This window comes from Rattus norvegicus, chromosome 1, assembly GCF_021556685.1.
Source record: "Rattus norvegicus strain SHRSP/BbbUtx chromosome 1, alternate assembly SHRSP_T2T, whole genome shotgun sequence".
NCBI lineage: Eukaryota > Metazoa > Chordata > Mammalia > Rodentia > Muridae > Rattus > Rattus norvegicus.
This window is the reverse complement of record NC_141534.1, coordinates 226,601,633-226,618,928: the sequence shown is the minus strand read 5'-3', so window position 1 is coordinate 226,618,928 and position 17,296 is coordinate 226,601,633. Positions and strand designations below refer to the sequence as shown.

At 38.2% G+C, this 17,296-nt stretch overlaps 1 protein-coding gene across 2 annotated transcripts in view; it reads left to right on the top strand.

The window, feature by feature from the left end:
* The window catches only part of Vps13a (vacuolar protein sorting 13 homolog A), a 226,617-nt gene extending 210,031 nt beyond the window's left edge, over window positions 1-16,586 (top strand). Inside the window, exons 69-72 of one of the 2 annotated variants that reach the window (NM_001100975.2) lie at window positions 10,683-10,768; window positions 11,957-12,080; window positions 12,301-12,375; window positions 15,047-16,586. In NM_001100975.2, coding sequence (NP_001094445.2) covers window positions 10,683-10,768; window positions 11,957-12,080; window positions 12,301-12,375; window positions 15,047-15,097 — 336 coding nt within the window. In that variant the 3' untranslated portion in view covers window positions 15,098-16,586. The remainder of the gene's footprint in view (window positions 1-10,682; window positions 10,769-11,956; window positions 12,081-12,300; window positions 12,376-15,046) is intronic. The other variant, XM_087563778.1, reaches the window with a different exon arrangement.
* Window positions 16,587-17,296: the final 710 nt, after the last annotated feature.

The window sequence follows — 17,296 nt, the reverse complement described above, 5'->3', positions numbered from 1 at the left end:
CTGTAGTGGTAACAAATTTTAAAAAAGATCTAGAAGTCAAATAGTCTTGTTCTATTTACTGTATTTAAAAAGGTAACTTATATTAATAAATTTTCAATTAAAATGAATGGAAACTCCCCTAAGTGGAGCCATCACTTCAAAAGATGACACAATTAACTTCAAAGACTTGTTTATAAAGCACTTTTCACACAATACTAGAAAGTTCTAGTTAGAGGTCTCCTCATTGAAAACAAATGTAGCAGGACTTTCTCCAGCACCTGGTGTGACAAGTGTCTGCTAGAGTAGCAACCAGAATTATATCCAAGCTAGATAGTGCCCTTCCCACAAGCTCTTTCTCTGAGACATTACACATTCTAATTGGTGTGTGTGTGTGTGTGTGTGTGTGTGTGTGTGTGTGTGTGTGTGTGTGTGTGTGTGTGTTTAAACACTACTGTTAGTACTAGTTTAGAAACTAGCCCCAATTAAGCTAAATGTGCAAAATTCTGAAACCAAGCCCATGACGCCTCTGTTTTTTTGCTAGATGTCTGGTCGTTATTTCTCAGTTTCTGGAAACAGACAGGGTCTTGCATGGGGAAACTCATTGAGAACAAAGAGATCTACCACACTGGTTGTCAGAGCACCACCTTGTATTATGAAAGGTAGTTTTGGTTTGCTAAATGAAATAATTTTCATACAAAATTGGTTTGGGGCCTCTTTTATTCATTTGTCATATGTGAAGAGAAATACCATTTTTTTGTTTCTCAATTAAGTCTTTAAGACTCAGTGATATTGGTATCTTAGTCACTTATGATAATTCTAATGGGCTATATAAGTCTTACATCATACAGGACCCTTTGGGATGTACTATAGAGAAACACACGCTTAGATAGGTCTGTGGTACCTCAAGTCTGAGGAAGTAACAATGTTAGCAATCTCTAGGGTAGTTGCAGTATTGGAATACAATGGTGAGAGGCTGGATATATTTTGTGAAATTAAGTTTTCTAGAGTACGTTGCCTGGGTACTCTGAATTTTAAAATTACCTGAACAAAAAAGATGTTAGATGTGTATAGTTGGATTTTTCTGGACCTGACTTGGCATCATGGTTCATGTGAAACTGTAAAGCAATCTACAGTTTTAATACTGTATATTCATCTGTCTGTGAATCTCTGCCACTTGTATCTTACGGTTGGTGGTTGTTGTTCTTGTTATTGTTGGTTTTGTTTTTGTTTTAGAGGTTGTTGTTTTTGTTGTTTGATTTGGGGTTTTTTGGAAGGAATTTGGGTCACAGTGCTTAACATAGTAGTCAGAGTCTTGGTGATCCCTCATAGACTTAGTCATTCAAATGATAGGGGTTAAACATATGCCATGGTGTAGGCCAGCTCTGTAACATAACGCTCCTCACAGTCTCATCCTGTTCACTAAAATTCAAAGCTCTACAGGATATAGGAATTAAAACACAAAATACCCATCCAAAGAGAGGATGATCTCAGGAAATGACTTCATGAACTTGGAAGCTCTTTAAAAGAGACCTCTTAGAATGTCTAGGTTATTTAAATCTATATCTCAGCAAATTACCAAAGTGGAATTCCACAGTATCTGCTGTAATATTCTATAAAATGCAATAGTCATCCCTTGATGGAAAGAGGATGGTTCCAGGACCCTCAGAAGGGCTTATTATATTACAAGTAATCATTTTAAATATCAGAATGAGTTAGCACAGTGTTAGAGCTGACCTCTGTATTTGTAGTTTCAGCACCCCATCATCCTTGGAATCCTAAGTATTTTTAAAAAATTGAAACTTTAAATCAATGATAAACAAATGTTCTTCACTAATGTTCCTGAGAACTATGATAACTATTTACAATGCACATACATAGAATCTGAAGTTATAAGTCATCTGTAGATGATTTAAGATATATAGGAGAATAGACTTATGCCTTACGCAAATCCTGTGCCACTGCAAGTTCACCCAGAGATTTAAGTAGCTCTGAGTCAGAGCTTGGCTTCTTGAGCCAAATAAACCTTAATTTACTTTTAACCTTTCATCTTACTAACTTAATATTTTGTTATGCCTGTCTGACCTCTGTTCCACACTGCAAAATGGATAATTGTAGTTGTCTTGATATTGTTGATAAGATTAAAACAAGTACGATAGTGGATATGATTACTACTGTGCCTAATAAGAACTCTATTGTATGTTTATTATTCCAGATGAATACCAATTTTTGCTAGCTCTTGGTCACCATTAATAAATTATGTATTCCTCATTTGTCTGCTCTTTGCCAAGATAAAAGCATCATTAAAATCTCATCTTTTTTCTTTCCTTTCAAGGTTAGTAGAATAGTTAAGATACCATGATAATTTCTAAATACTAATGGTTTAAAAGCAGTAAACTCATATGGACTGTTTCTAATTATACAGTATTGTAAAAGAGATGCATTGGTATCTCAAGTCTGTATAGAAAGGATATATAAATACTGATGAGTAGCTGTCCAGCTTGAAGAGCTTTAATGACATTCTTGTAAGTCTGTACTTCATAATTTCCATGCACAGGCTGTGCTTCTAGAATGTATTAGTTGAGCTGATAGTCGCCCCGGAGCACTGCATTTAGCTACTCCGTAATTCTTTGCTTTCTCCAGACTGTCTATGATGTGCTATATAGTTGATAACAGTTCACATCTCTTGAGGTTTAACCTTTTTGCTTGATTGTACATAAAAGAGTTGTACTCAGCTTTCTTACCTGAGCTATCACCATAGCCTGTGCTTCAGCTGACAGTCAGGATAACTCATGAAAAAACATTAACACCGCACATTTTAACTGACTTACCTTTCTGTTCATTGTGTAAGAAAGCTCTGAGCGTTAAAGTCCTTGTTCCTACCGTGATTCATTACTAAGCTTGGTTGATAACCTTCCTTTTTTTATCATGGATTTAAGTTTCAAATTATGAGGTGACTTAGTAAAACTTTCATCTAAAACCCTAAATGCTTAATAATTGTACTATTTCTTCTAATTTTCTTTAAAGGTAAGATTCTTTTGAGCACAGCATTCGGTTACCTATCTTTGTCCCTGTTCTTCCTCTCCTTCACTCTCCTGTCTTGCCCGGGACAGTCTTGCTGTCCTGGGACTGAATAGAGCCTAACCTGGAACTTGTGAGGAAACTGAGGCTGGCCTGTGTCATCCTGTTAAGTCCTGGAATTACAGATGTACACCATCTGGGTCACTTTTTAATTCTACATGTTGGCTACTTTTGTTTGTTTGTTTGTTTGTTTGTTTGTTTGTTTATGTTTTTGAGACGGGGTCTGTCTGTGTAACTCTCTTTCCTGGAACTATGGAGGCCAGGCTGGCCTCAAACAGATCTGCTTGCTGGGTCACTTTTTTTTTTTTAATTAACTTGAGTATTTCTTATTTACATTTCGAGTGTTATTCCCTTTCCCGGTTTCCGGGCAAACATCCCCCTCCCCCCTCCCCTTCCTTATGGGTGTTCCCCTCCCAACCCTCCCCCCATTGCCGCCCTCCCCCCACAGTCTAGTTCATTGGGGGTTCAGTCTTAGCAGGACCCAGGGCTTCCCCTTCCACTGGTGCTCTTACTAAGATATTCATTGCTACCTATGGGGTCAGAGTCCAGGGTCAGTCCATGTATAGTCTTTAGGTGTAGTGGCTTAGTCCCTGGAAGCTCTGGTTGCTTGGCATTGTTGTACTTTTGGGGTCTCGAGCCCCTTCAAGCTCTTCCAGTTCTTTCCCTGATTCCTTCAACGGGGGTCCTATTCTCAGTTCAGTGGTTTGCTGCTGGCATTCGCCTCTGTATTTGCTGTATTCTGGCTGTGTCTCTCAGGAGCGATCTACATCCGGCTCCTGTCGGCCTGCACTTCTTTGCTTCATCCATCTTGTCTAATTGGATGGCTGTATATGTATGGGCCACATGTGGGGCAGGCTCTGAATGGGTGTTCCTTCTGTGTCTGTTTTAATCTTTGCCTCTCTCTTCCCTGCCAAGGGTATTCTTGTTCCCCTTTTAAAGAAGGAGTGAAGCATTCACATTTTGATCATCCGTCTTGAGTTTCATTTGTTCTAGGCATCTAGGGTAATTCAAGCATTTGGGCTAGTAGCCACTTATCAATGAGTGCATAACATATGTGTTTTTCTGTGATTGGGTTGCCTCACTCAGGATGATATTTTCCAGTTCCAACCATTTGCCTACGAATTTCATAAAGTCATTGTTTTTGATAGCTGAGTAGCTATCTCCATTGTGTAGATGTACCACATTTTCTGTATCCATTCCTCTGTTGAAGGGCATCTGGGTTCTTTCCAGCTTCTGGCTATTATAAATAAGGCTGCAATGAACATAGTGGAGCACGTGTCTTTTTTATATGTTGGGGCATCTTTTGGGTATATGCCCAAGAGAGGTATAGCTGGATCCTCAGGCAGTTCAATGTCCAATTTTCTGAGGAACCTCCAGACTGATTTCCAGAATGGTTGTACCAGTATGCAATCCCACCAACAATGGAGGAGTGTTCCTCTTTCTCCACATCCTCGCCAGCATCTGTTGTCCCCTGAGTTTTTGATCTTAGCCATTCTCACTGGTGTGAGGTGAAATCTCAGGGTTGTTTTGATTTGCATTTCCCTTATGACTAAAGATGTTGAACATTTCTTTAGGTGTTTCTCAGCCATTCGGCATTCCTCAGCTGTGAATTCTTTGTTTAGCTCTGAACCCCATTTTTTAATAGGGTTATTTGTCTCCCTGCGGTCTAACTTCTTGAGTTCTTTGTATATTTTGGATATAAGGCCTCTATCTGTTGTAGGATTGGTAAAGATCTTTTCCCAATCTGTTGGTTGCCGTTTTGTCCTAACCACAGTGTCCTTTGCCTTACAGAAGCTTTGCAGTTTTATGAGATCCCATTTGTCGATTCTTGATCTTAGAGCGTAAGCCATTGGTGTTTTGTTTAGGAAATTTTTTCCAGTGCCCATGTGTTCCAGATGCTTCCCTAGTTTTTCTTCTATTAGTTTGAGTGTGTCTGGTTTTATGTGGAGGTCCTTGATCCACTTGGACTTAAGCTTTGTACAGGGTAATAAGCATGGATCGATCTGCATTCTTCTACATGTTGACCTCCAGTTGAACCAGCACCATTTGCTGAAAATGCTATCTTTTTTCCATTGGATGGTTTTGGCTCCTTTGTCAAAAATCAAGTGACCATAGGTGTGTAGGTTCATTTCTGGGTCTTCAATTCTATTCCATTGGTCTATCTGTCTGTCTCTGTACCAATACCATGCAGTTTTTATCACTATTGCTCTGTAATACTGCTTGAGTTCAGGGATAGTGATTCCCCCTGAAGTCCTTTTATTGTTGAGGATAGCTTTAGCTATCCTGGGTTTTTTGTTATTCCAGATGAATTTGCAAATTGTTCTGTCTAACTCTTTGAAGAATTGGATTGGTATTTTGATGGGGATTGCATTGAATCTGTAGATTGCTTTTGGTAAAATGGCCATTTTTACTATATTAATCCTGCCAATCCATGAGCATGGGAGATCTTTCCATCTTCTGAGGTCTTCTTCAACTTCCTTCTTCAGTGTCTTGAAGTTCTTATTGTACAGATCTTTTACTTGCTTGGTTAAAGTCACACCGAGGTACTTTATATTATTTGGGTCTATTATGAAGGGTGTCGTTTCCCTAATTTCTTTCTCGGCTTGTTTCTCTTTTGTATAGAGGAAGGCAACTGATTTATTTGAGTTAATTTTATACCCAGCCACTTTGCTGAAGTTGTTTATCAGCTTTAGTAGTTCTCTGGTGGAACTTTTGGGATCACTTAAATATACTATCATATCATCTGAGAATAGTGATATTTTGACTTCTTCTTTTCCAATCTGTATCCCCTTGACCTCCTTTTGTTGTCTGATTGCTCTGGCTAGAACTTCAAGAACTATATTGAATAAGTAGGGAGAGAGTGGGCAGCCTTGTCTAGTCCCTGATTTTAGTGGGATTGCTTCAAGTTTCTCTCCATTTAGTTTAATGTTAGCAACTGGTTTGCTGTATATGGCTTTTACTATGTTCAGGTATGGGCCTTGAATTCCTATTCTTTCCAGGACTTTTATCATGAAGGGGTGTTGAATTTTGTCAAATGCTTTCTCAGCGTCTAATGAAATGATCATGTGGTTTTGTTCTTTCAGTTTGTTTATATAATGGATCACGTTGATGGTTTTCCGTATATTAAACCATCCCTGCATGCCTGGGATGAAGCCTACTTGGTCATGGTGGATGATTGTTTTGATGTGCTCTTGGATTCGGTTTGCCAGAATTTTGTTGAGTATTTTTGCGTCGATATTCATCAGGGGAATTGGTCTGAAGTTCTCTTTCTTTGTTGGGTCTTTGTGTGGTTTAGGTATAAGAGTAATTGTGGCTTCATAGAAGGAATTCGCTAGTGCTCCATCTGTTTCAATTTTGTGGAATAGTTTAGATAATATTGGTATGAGGTCTTCTATGAAGGTCTGATAGAATTCTGCACTAAACCCGTGTGGACCTGGGCTCCTTTTGGTTGGGAGACCTTTAATGACTGCTTCTATTTCCTTAGGAGTTATGGGGTTGTTTAACTGGTTTATCTGTTCCTGATTTAATTTCGGTACCTGGTATCTGTCTAGGAAATTGTCCATTTCCTGCAGATTTTCAAGTTTTGTTGACTATAGGCTTTTATAGTAAGATCTGATGATTTTTTGAATTTCCTCTGAATCTGTTGTTATGTCTCCCTTTTCATTTCTGATTTTGTTAATTTGGACGCACTCTCTGTGTCCTCTCGTTAGTCTGGCTAAGGGTTTATCTATCTTGTTGATTTTCTCAAAGAACCAACTTTTGGTTCTGTTGATTCTTTCTATGGTTCTTTTTGTTTCTACTTGGTTGATTTCAGCTCTGAGTTTGATTATTTCCTGCCTTCTACTCCTCCTGGGTGTATTTGCTTCTTTTTGTTCTAGAGCTTTTAGGTGTGCTGTCAAGCTGCTGACATATGCTCTTTCCTGTTTCTTTCTGCAGGCACTCAGCGCTATGAGTTTTCCTCTTAGCACAGCTTTCCTTGTGTCCCATAAGTTTGGGTATGTTGTACCTTCATTTAATCCTACATGTTGGCTATCTTTGTCTGTTTGTTTGTTTGTTTATGTTTTTTTTAGATGGGGTCTCTCTTTTGTAACTCTCTTTCCTGGAACTCAGTACTATGGAGACCAGGCTGGCCTCTAACAGATCCACTTGCCTCTGCTTCCCATGTTCCCAAGTGTTGGGATTAATGGCATGTACCACCATTCCTGGCTCATTTGTTGCTGTATTTAAAAACAAAACATAAACCCATACCATTATGAAACACTGTTCCATGAGGGTAATATATTTTGATATTTTAATTGGGTGTAGATTTACTCATTTATATTTAATAAAGTACCATAGAAACTTGTCTTTTTCCAAGTTCAGACAGGAACTTTTTTACCAAAAACCATGTGACTTACTACCTTCAAATTCTGACATAGATAGTTTTGTGTCTGTTTCTTTTAGAAAGTCATAAGTAAGTGATAGATACCAAGTAATGAATAGGGCAGAAGTGTTTTTCACTCAGCACTCCACTACTTATGTCCTAAGGTTCCAGTTGTTGTAAAGTCTTTGTACTAAAGCCAAACCTTTTATCTAAGTCTTCGATCTGTTGGTGCCTAACTTTTATCGTACTCAGTCTTTTATTTTCTACATGCTATCTGAAACTATTGTAGTAGAAATTTTTAAAACTAGCATCTGTTTGGAATCAAAGGGTATAGAATTTTGACCTTTGATCTAAAAATTCACCTAACTAAAGTTGCTTCAGTCTGACTCCATAACTGGCATTCACCAGAATTACCAAAGACTTTTTTTTCTTTTTTTCTTTATTAACTTGAGTATTTCTTATTTACATTTCGATTGTTATTCCCTTTCCCACTTTCTGGGCCAACATCCCCTAGCTCCTCCCCCTCCCCTTCTATATGGGTGTCCCCCCCCATCCTTCCCCCGTTGCCGCCCTCCCCCCAACAATTCACGTTCACTGGGTTTTCAGTCTTGGCAGGACCAAGGGCTTCCCCTTCCATTGGTGCTCTTACTAGGATATTCATTGCCACCTATGAGGTCAGAGTCCAGGGTCAGTCCATGTATAATCTTACCAAAGACATGTTTAAGGTAGCATAAGGAAAGTGTCACTGAGACTGTGAGAGGTGCCATGACATAGTGGAAAATGTGCATTGAAAGTCCAGAAACAAGTGTTCTGAGCTGTGTGCAACTAACCCCACCTCAGTCATTTCACTGTAGCCTTACCATACAATTGTGGAGACTGAAACACCTGATCTCAGGCTCTTCGTGTATAAAGGAAAGATTGTCTTAGGTGAACAGTAATTTTCATATCAAAGTCTGTGGGGCTTTTGAAAGTGCTTAGGAAAGCAAGGATCTTCATATAGAATATATTTCAGTCAAATAATGAGCCAGGATATTGTGAGCTAACATACATTTCTAGGCTGGTCACCTACGCATTCTCTCCTTGCTTCTGCCGCCTCAGTTTCAAAGCTTTAGACTCTGCCTACCTGTTCTTACTCAGTTTACACATTGACGATGGAGACACCCGCAAAGCTTTGCTGTGCAGGGACCGTCATTGTTTATTAAAATGTATCAGCTGTAATAACAGGGACACCGTTTATTGTGTTTCAAAACATGCTGTGACCAGAATGTCCATTTGTCCTTCCAACGTTACTCACAAAATTAAGGATGAATTACAGAGAATATTGCACTATTTATATATGTACAAGATTTGTAGCTTACTTATACCAGATACTGTGGTGACTATTGAAATTGGTTTAATTCAACCAGGCACATCTTAGAATTGGTCTTAATGGAAAAGCAATGAAAGATTCAATTGCAATACCCTGTCTTGGTACTGACATAGAAGCTAGGTACTGGGAGTTGAACATTGGCTTCTATGTGATTTGAAGGTTATTATTTACTAATGGGTTGTATAGACTTTTGACTTTTATAGTAGTGGTGTAAAATTGTATTATTGGTTTCAGAGTTTGGCCATAAAAGCAAAGAGAATGCGTTTATAAGCTTATTTATTTCAAATAAAAACAAATGGCAGTATACAAAGTTAGAAAGAACCATTTCTGCTGCTGTCAGTTCTCTCTCCAAGTCCAGAGAACAAGGGCAGGGGAAGAGTGAGGAAAGGAAGGAAAATTCACCAATGCATGGGGGAGTCCCCAAAACGAGTAACATTCATCCAAGAATAGCACATGTATTTTCTTTTTCTTTTTTTTTTTTCTTTTTTCTTTTTTTTTTTCCCCATCAGTAAAAGATGCTCTGCTGCTTGGTGGTGCACTTCTGCATCTGGCACCAAGGCAGGGGATTGGGAGTTCGATTTCAGCCTACAGTACCAAGTTAAGCTGGATTTTGGAGTTTTATAGCTTTATTGTGAAGGCTGTGCATATTAACTATAAAGCAAGAATAAATTATCTTTCCTTTATCACTATGAAAGAGGATTTTCCCCCTCCATTTTGAAATGAGTTACTAGATTTTTCATATATACTGCTCTCTGAAAATAATTTCTACCCTTCCTCTGTAAAACTTAATGCTGTTTTCTCTTAGCTTATAACTGTTTATCTACTTCACCTAAGTTTTCAAATTTGCTTACATAACTTATAAACTATCTGATAATCATAGCCATTTCTTCTCACTCTGCGGCTGTGTCCCCTTTCATTTGCTGTTTAACTGCTTTACATATTGAAATAGAGAATAAAGATATTTTCTGTAATGTTATAATCTCAGGGTTAAAAACTTGCACTGCTAAGCCCCCCTCCCCCGCCCAGCTTCCTGGCATTTTCTTTCTTTCCTTAGCCAATAAAGGGGAAGACTCTAATCAGTCTGCTGTACCAAGATGTTAGGAAGTTACAGCTTTTTCTAAATCTTTTTTTTAATTTAATGTAGCTTCATGGGACCCAATTTTCTGCACTATTAATTTATAACCCCTTGGGATTTCTGCATGGCTCTTAACATGCCTAAATTCTTAATATGCATCTTTTATGAGATTTTTTTAGTTACAAATACTTTGCTTGCCTTTAAAACATTAGTCTGGCCTAATTTATATTTTAAATAGCCAAGGCACTTGAATTCTGAACAAATGATGTTGAAACAAATATATATATATATATATATATATATGTTCATTTATTTATTTATGGTTATAGTTGTATTTTTCTGGGACAAAGAATTGTTAGCAGACAATATCATAGTGTTTAACAGTCTTAAACATAATTTGTACATTGTTGGCAGGTTTTAGGTTTGTCTAGAAACTCTGCTGTATATTTTTTAAACCAGTTCTTAACACTGGTGAAGAAAATCATGCATGGAAAAACAGATGGGTCCCTGTGTCTTTCCTAGTAATCTCTACACTTAAATGTCTCTGTATAAATGTAGTACGAGTCACTGTAATACCTGTTAGATTGAGTTTGAACCTGTAAACTTACATCTTGTAAAAGACTACTATTTAAAGATTATCATTGCTGTATTTGTGTAATCTCAGATAAAGCAGCTTGATAGACACCGTTACAAAGGAAACAAATAATTTATACATATTTAACATATTTAAGTATGTTAATGATTTATTTCCTTAAGAAACCTGAAATTTTTTTTGAGAATCATAAAATGGAATATTTTAATTTTCTTATTTTTTATAGGTCATGGAAAATGGAAGATTTGCAAAATACAAGTATTTTACCCACGTCATGGTCAATAAAACTGATATGTTCATGATAACAAGATGGTAACTTCTTTTCCTTCTCCAATACTTGATATGAGTGACAGGTGCTCGTGTTCATCAGTGCTATATGGCCACACTGATTGCTGTAAACTCCGGTCATATGTTCATGTCCTGCCAGTGTGCACTTGCAGATGAACACAGTCATACGTAAACAGAATTATAAGATAGTTTATACATACTTCAGCCACTTTACCGGGTACAGAAGTTATGTGTAACTGACTGGACAGGTAGACTTTATCCTCTAATACCACTCAATTGATTCTAGACATCACCAGTAGTCTTGGTGATATCTCTTCATAAGAGTGTATAGATTTTTCTCTCATTACTGGCATACCAGTGGGAATAGAACACTTTATGACCAGCTATGACATCTCTCAGAAGGGCTGTAGACCGGAGGACTGCAGGGTGTTTTCAGCATCTCAGACTGATGAGGAAGGAAGACTAAATGAAGAGACTGGCTTCTCTCTCAGCCATGGGCTGTTCTTAAATTAAGTCTCTGAAAGTGTGTGCTATCAACTTAAAATTGATGTCTCAACTATGAAGAACAACTGTGGGAGAATGTCCTTTGAGGGATATGTTAAGTAGAATCATAGATGAGATGCATGTTTCTAATTTCTCCCCCAAAGTGGAACAAGAAATGATTGAAATGTGAGGCCTAAAATGTTTTTTTGGTTTTTTTTTGTTTTTTTTTAAAAAAAAAAAGAAAAGAAAAGAAAAGAAAAATTCTCTCTGATTTTTGGCAGTGACAGGGCTTGATTTTCTCTGGAAAATCCCCAAGATTCTCAGTGTGTTGACTCTTTTGGCAGTCATTTTACCACTAAGCATAATAAATGAAGCACACATAAGCCGTAGATTAAATTAAGATTGGTTATGGGGCTGTACACATGGCTCAACAGTTAAGGACGACATTTGCTGCCATTGCAGAAGATACAGGTGTCACCAGTAACTCCAGTTCCGGGGTGATCCAGTGGCCTCTTCATGCCTCTCTGCACACGCCTACATACATACACCCAGGCCTACACACGCAGAAGTTTTTTGAAAAATAAGCTTTTAGTATGACTTACAATTTGTCTAGGTGAATATTCCATGTGTGCTCGCAAAATATAAAATTAAAAATGAATGAAAATCTTACACATTATTGACTTAGGTTCCTCAGTTCTCAAAGTGAATTGTTTCTTCCCCTTCCTCTAGTGGTGTGTTGTTCGTAACAAAGGGAACATTTGGACAGCTCACATGTGAGTGGCAGTACACTTTTGATGAGTTCACCAAAGAGCCATTCATTGTCCATGGGAGAAGATTGCGCATCGAAGCAAAGGTATGTATGTAGACGGACTTCTGTATGCTTAGTGTTCTAAAACAGTGATTCAAACAGCCTCTTTGATCTGTCTTTTATAAATGCTGCTTTGTCATGGAATAGCTTTCCTTTATGTTATAAACATCTGTAAGGGAGAAAAGGCATTTCTCCACTGTGTTTCTACAACTGGGTTTTCTTTTAAATAAAGTTATGAATTCTGTCCTATGAATTCTGTTTCTAGGAACGGGTGAAATCTGTATTCCATGCCAAAGAATTTGGAAAAATAATTAACTTCAAGACTCCAGAAGATGCTAGGGTAAATATAATTAATCTTTTATTTTAAACTACATAGAAGCATCTCACTTTGAAGCTGTATAAGTGAATTATTTTTCACAGCAGGTGAATTTTGTTTATAGCTTTTATTTTTAATAGCCTTAGTACATATAACTAAATGTTATCTCCTTCAACACTTTTCAGTATATTCAGTACTTCTCCTGGCTTTTCTTTTTTTTTAATTTTTATTTATTTGTTTTTACACTCCAGATTTTATTCCCCTCTTGGTCCACCCTACATCTCATACCTCCTCACTGCCCCCTCCCCCCCCAGTCTCCAGAAGGATATGTCCCCACCCCACCATACCTCTCCACTCACTGGGGCCTCCAGTCTCTTGAGGCTTAGGTGCATCTTCTCTGACTGAACCCAGACCCAGGAGTCCTCTGCTGTATATGTGTTGGGGGCCTCATCTCAGCTGTTGTAGGCTGCCCGGTTGGTGATCCAGTGTCTGAGAGATCTCAGGGGTCCAGGTTAATTGAGACTGCTGGTCCTCCTACAGGGTTGCCCTCCTTGTTCCTCATTAGTTTTTGAGGTTTTTGTTTTGGGGGTTTGGTTTTTTGGTTTTGTTTTTGTTTGTTCATTTGTTTGTTTTGTTTTTGAGACAGGGTCTTACTGTATAGTCCCCAAGAGCTAAAGTCACAGGTTTCTGCATGTTCTTCTTTTAAATGCTTATTCTAATACTTCAGTTTTTACAAGTCAGCAAAAACTTAAGAATCATTTTGTTCTAATGTTAATCTGTCCACTCCAGCAGAGAAAGGCCATCCCCACAGAGTTAATATCGTTACTGCGCAGTTACAGTGATGTGCAGAGAAAGTAAGAAACCATTAGTTATGCCCAGGCAGCAAAGCCAGGCCTATAGTCAGAAAAGGTTTCAGTGTTTCCTCTATTGCTTGCTAGAACAGCTGAGGGAAGTCAGCTAACCTCAGGTTCCTTGAAATGGGAATGGTCTGAACTGAAAAATACAGTGATCCTTTGGGAAGTGTGACAAAAGAAAGCTATGAACTGATGTCACCTTAACTGTGGTGAAGATATTCATTGACACAGTATTGTAATGTGTGAGGGGGGCTGGAGAGATGGCTCAGCGGTTAAGAGCTCTGACTACTCTTCCAGAGGTTCTGAGTTCAATTCCCAGCAACCACATGATGGCTCACAACCATCTGTAATGGGATCCGATGCCCTCTTCTGCTATGTCTGAAGACAGCTACAGTGTAATACGTGAGGGAATTCACTTGAAGACACCTCATCAGTGTGCCCAGAATCAGAACAAAGACTGACCTCCTGGCTTCTTGCTACATCTTCCATTGAATATGACTATCTGCCAGTTCACCTGTCTCTTCTAGACCCTAGTTGTTCCCCTCCTTGAACCGGTTAGCACATGCTGTGCAACTTCTATCAAGATGTGGTGATTAAAGGCAATGCTGGCATGCTAATCATAGGAAAGGAATGAATTACCAAGAATCAGGAATAAAACACTCAAGAATTAATACACATGTGACCTGGTATAAGAGGACAGAGTATGCTGCTGTATTACTGATTCAATTGCATTAATTTTTATTAAGCTATATTTCCTGGGTTTGTGTATGTGTGTGACTCAGTCTTGGTAAGGTGTGTGCATCTAGAATTTTTTTATATCTTCTTGATTACCATTTTTTGGCACATAGCTATTCATAATAACTTCTAATGGACTTTGTTTCTCTGGTGTCATTGTGTAATGCCATTTCTGGTTCTGACTCTTTTTATTCTAGCTAAGAACTTTGTCTAATGTATTTATCTTTTCAGAGAACAAGGATTCCATTGATTTTTTTTCTCCCTTCATTTATTCTGTTTTGATTCTTTCTCTTTCATATTTGAGGTTTGGTTTAATCTTGTTTGTTAAAATACAATGGTAAGTGGTTAAATATGTCCTGCGAGATGAATGTTTCTTGCAAATTACATATTAGAGTTGGGTTTGGGGTTGTATGGGTTCCTAATCCAGTCAGTCACATGGTCTTTTAGTTGGAGTATTTAACCATTTATATCTACATAATTATTCATAAATACAGTCTTAATGTGGCCCATGTGGAACTTGAGTTTCTGGTGAGTGCTAAGTCTGTCATGACCAAGCCTGTTCTAGCCTGTGTTCTGTTCCCCAGCATGCGATATCCTGCTTAGTGCTCTGCTACCTGAAGTTGGGAGAGTCATGGTCATTGTAATCAGCCACCTAACACAGCTCCATTGTACCATTGACCAGAAGTTAGCCTTGCACTGGTGGCCATGGCACCAGTGTTTCGCTCTGGCATGGCTGGCTTCAAGTCTAAGGCCTTTGCTTAGCTGACTCTCTTGCCCCTGAGTGGAAACTTCTTTCTATGCAGAGTTGCTTGAAGTTGAGGCACAGTGTAGTATGGACAACTCTTGCAGTCCTCCTTCAGTGTCTTTGTGTTTCCTTACTTAATAAGTAAGTGGTCTGGTCTTACCTGCTTTCCTTATCTCTTGTGAGTACAGTTCCAAGGACCTTAGACAAATATTAGAGAATCTGGGCTGTGTCCATGTTCTCTTCTACAGTGTATAGGTTAACTATTGGTTATCAGTTTATGTCTAAACTTTATGATGGCTTTTAGATTTCCATTCATTATATTTTGTTTCATCACAAATTTTGCTTTATATCTCCCTAACAGTGGATCCTTACAAAGCTGGAAGAAGCAAGAGAACCATCCCCAAGACTGTGAAGAGAGAACAGTGTGCAGAGGCATGGAAATTTGTTATTACAGTTCCCATGCTGGACCTCCTAACTCCTATGGAGAAGAGGAGTCATTTCAGGGATCCTATGGGTTGTAGATGCTTTAAAAAAAAAAAGGAATCAATTGGGTAAACAGCTATGTGATTAAAGTGCAGATGGTCCATTCAGTTTCCTAATCTGAATCATGCATCTGGTTACGATTCTTAATATTTTATAAAAAGAAGTGTTTACTCCAGGATCTCCTCAGCAGTGCCAGAAAGATTGTTCACAGTCTAATCAAGCAGAATGTAGTTTTCCCAGTTAGCACTTCTCTCATGCTTGCTTCCTCTCCTTCAGAGTAATGGAGAAGGAGCACTTGTACTGCCTCAGTAGTGACAAGACTTTGATAATTTCTGCAGAATCATGAAGTTCTTTTTACAAATAAGTATTTTGGTATTTTCCTTTTTAAAAACAAATTATTTGGATTATACAAACATGTATAGTATAACTGTGAAAAATAACTGTTTTTGAGATTGAACATAATACCCCTTGGGCCATAGACTAAAGAAAAGCTTTACAAACTGAATATCATAACCCCAAAAATAAAGACCCCTCCAGATCCTTTTTGCCTTATAAATACTTCCTCAGGAGAACTCCATGGATTTACCCAGTTTGTTTTTTAACAGACAGTTGTTTTCAAAGTTAAAAATTTGAAGCCTTAATGTTTACCTTCTGTTTATGGGTAACAAGAATTTTAAAAATACAAAAATGAGGAACTCCGGCATCTTAGCTATAATAAATTATGCTCTAAAATGAAGAGCTCTTTGTTGAATTACATTGCAAACCCTACAATTTAACCAGTCACCTACCCTGTACTTTAGGCTAAGGTAGTTATCCAGGCAAGGAAAAGTGCTTGTTTAAACATACAAGCTCGTCACTACAAGAGTTGTGAGATCTACAATAATCGAAAAGTAAGACTGAAGGCTTCTCCCCTTTGGCTTCTGTCCAAGATCTTTGCTCTTTACTATTAATGACTGTTTATGTTAAACAGAATGAACTGGATGTCCAATTGTGAGCTATAAACAGAATGTCTTAATCGGTTATTAAATAACACACAGTGTTTAATGTATATTGTATGTTACCAAATTGCTATAAACTGGTGTTGAAAGTCTATTTGGTCAATGGATATTTAGCTCACCCAGCCTTTGCTTTACCATGAAAGTTAGAATGAATAGTGCGCCAGACAGTAACTTGCCGTTGTTGCTGTCCAAGTCCTGCTAATTGGTACTATGTCATTACAAAGAAAACAGTGCTGTTGTAGCATCCCTCAGAATGTTTTCCCTTCTAAACATAACATTGGATCGAACGATGGCACATCTCACATTGTTGTAGTTGTGTATCCTGAAGACGACCTTTCTTCCAGGTAAGCTGCACATTTGTGTTGTTGCTGAGCCCCTCCAAGGTTCCAGATTAAACCTGTGAAGATTGGTATATTGGTATATTGGAATCTGGAATATTGCTTTCCTTGCATCCCAGTCACTGCTGAGAGTTAAATTCCTCATTGATTACTTCTTTAATGAGCTCAGTAGACCCATAACTCCCTTGGTATGCCATGATAAAGTACAAAAGTAATACCATAGCAATTCTGTGCCTTCTGGCAGCTCGCAGGGCGGGCTGTATTACTCATGCACACACATAGCTTGCATGCCTATCCTGCTTGTTCCTTTATCAGTGAAACCCAAGGCATAGCTCTTGATCCTTATACCCATCACTCTCTCAGCCTGTGCCGTAGAATGATTGTTTTAGATCATCTGTTTAAACAATGAAAATTAGGAATACTAGCCATTCAATGAGGCATTAGCTTAACATCTTATAATTTATGGTTACATATTTCATTCAATAGTCTTTTTCAGAATCCAGAATCTTTTTAGAAAAATCATCCTGGAGTCACAGTGTTCAAGCTTATCGTGTGTGTGTGTGTGTGTGTGTGTGTGTGTGTGTGTGTGTGTGTGTTGCACAAGAGTGGGTTCCCTAGCATCTGATACCTTGGAGTTTCCTATGATCTCTGTCATGATTGTCTCCTTCTCTTCTGGTAATGTGCTGTAGCAGTAGGATCCCAGTGAGTGTCACTATGCTAGCATGCAATCTCTTAGAAGCATCCCACAGGGTGGTGTCCAATCCTTCCTGGTTTTAAAAAACAAAATACTCA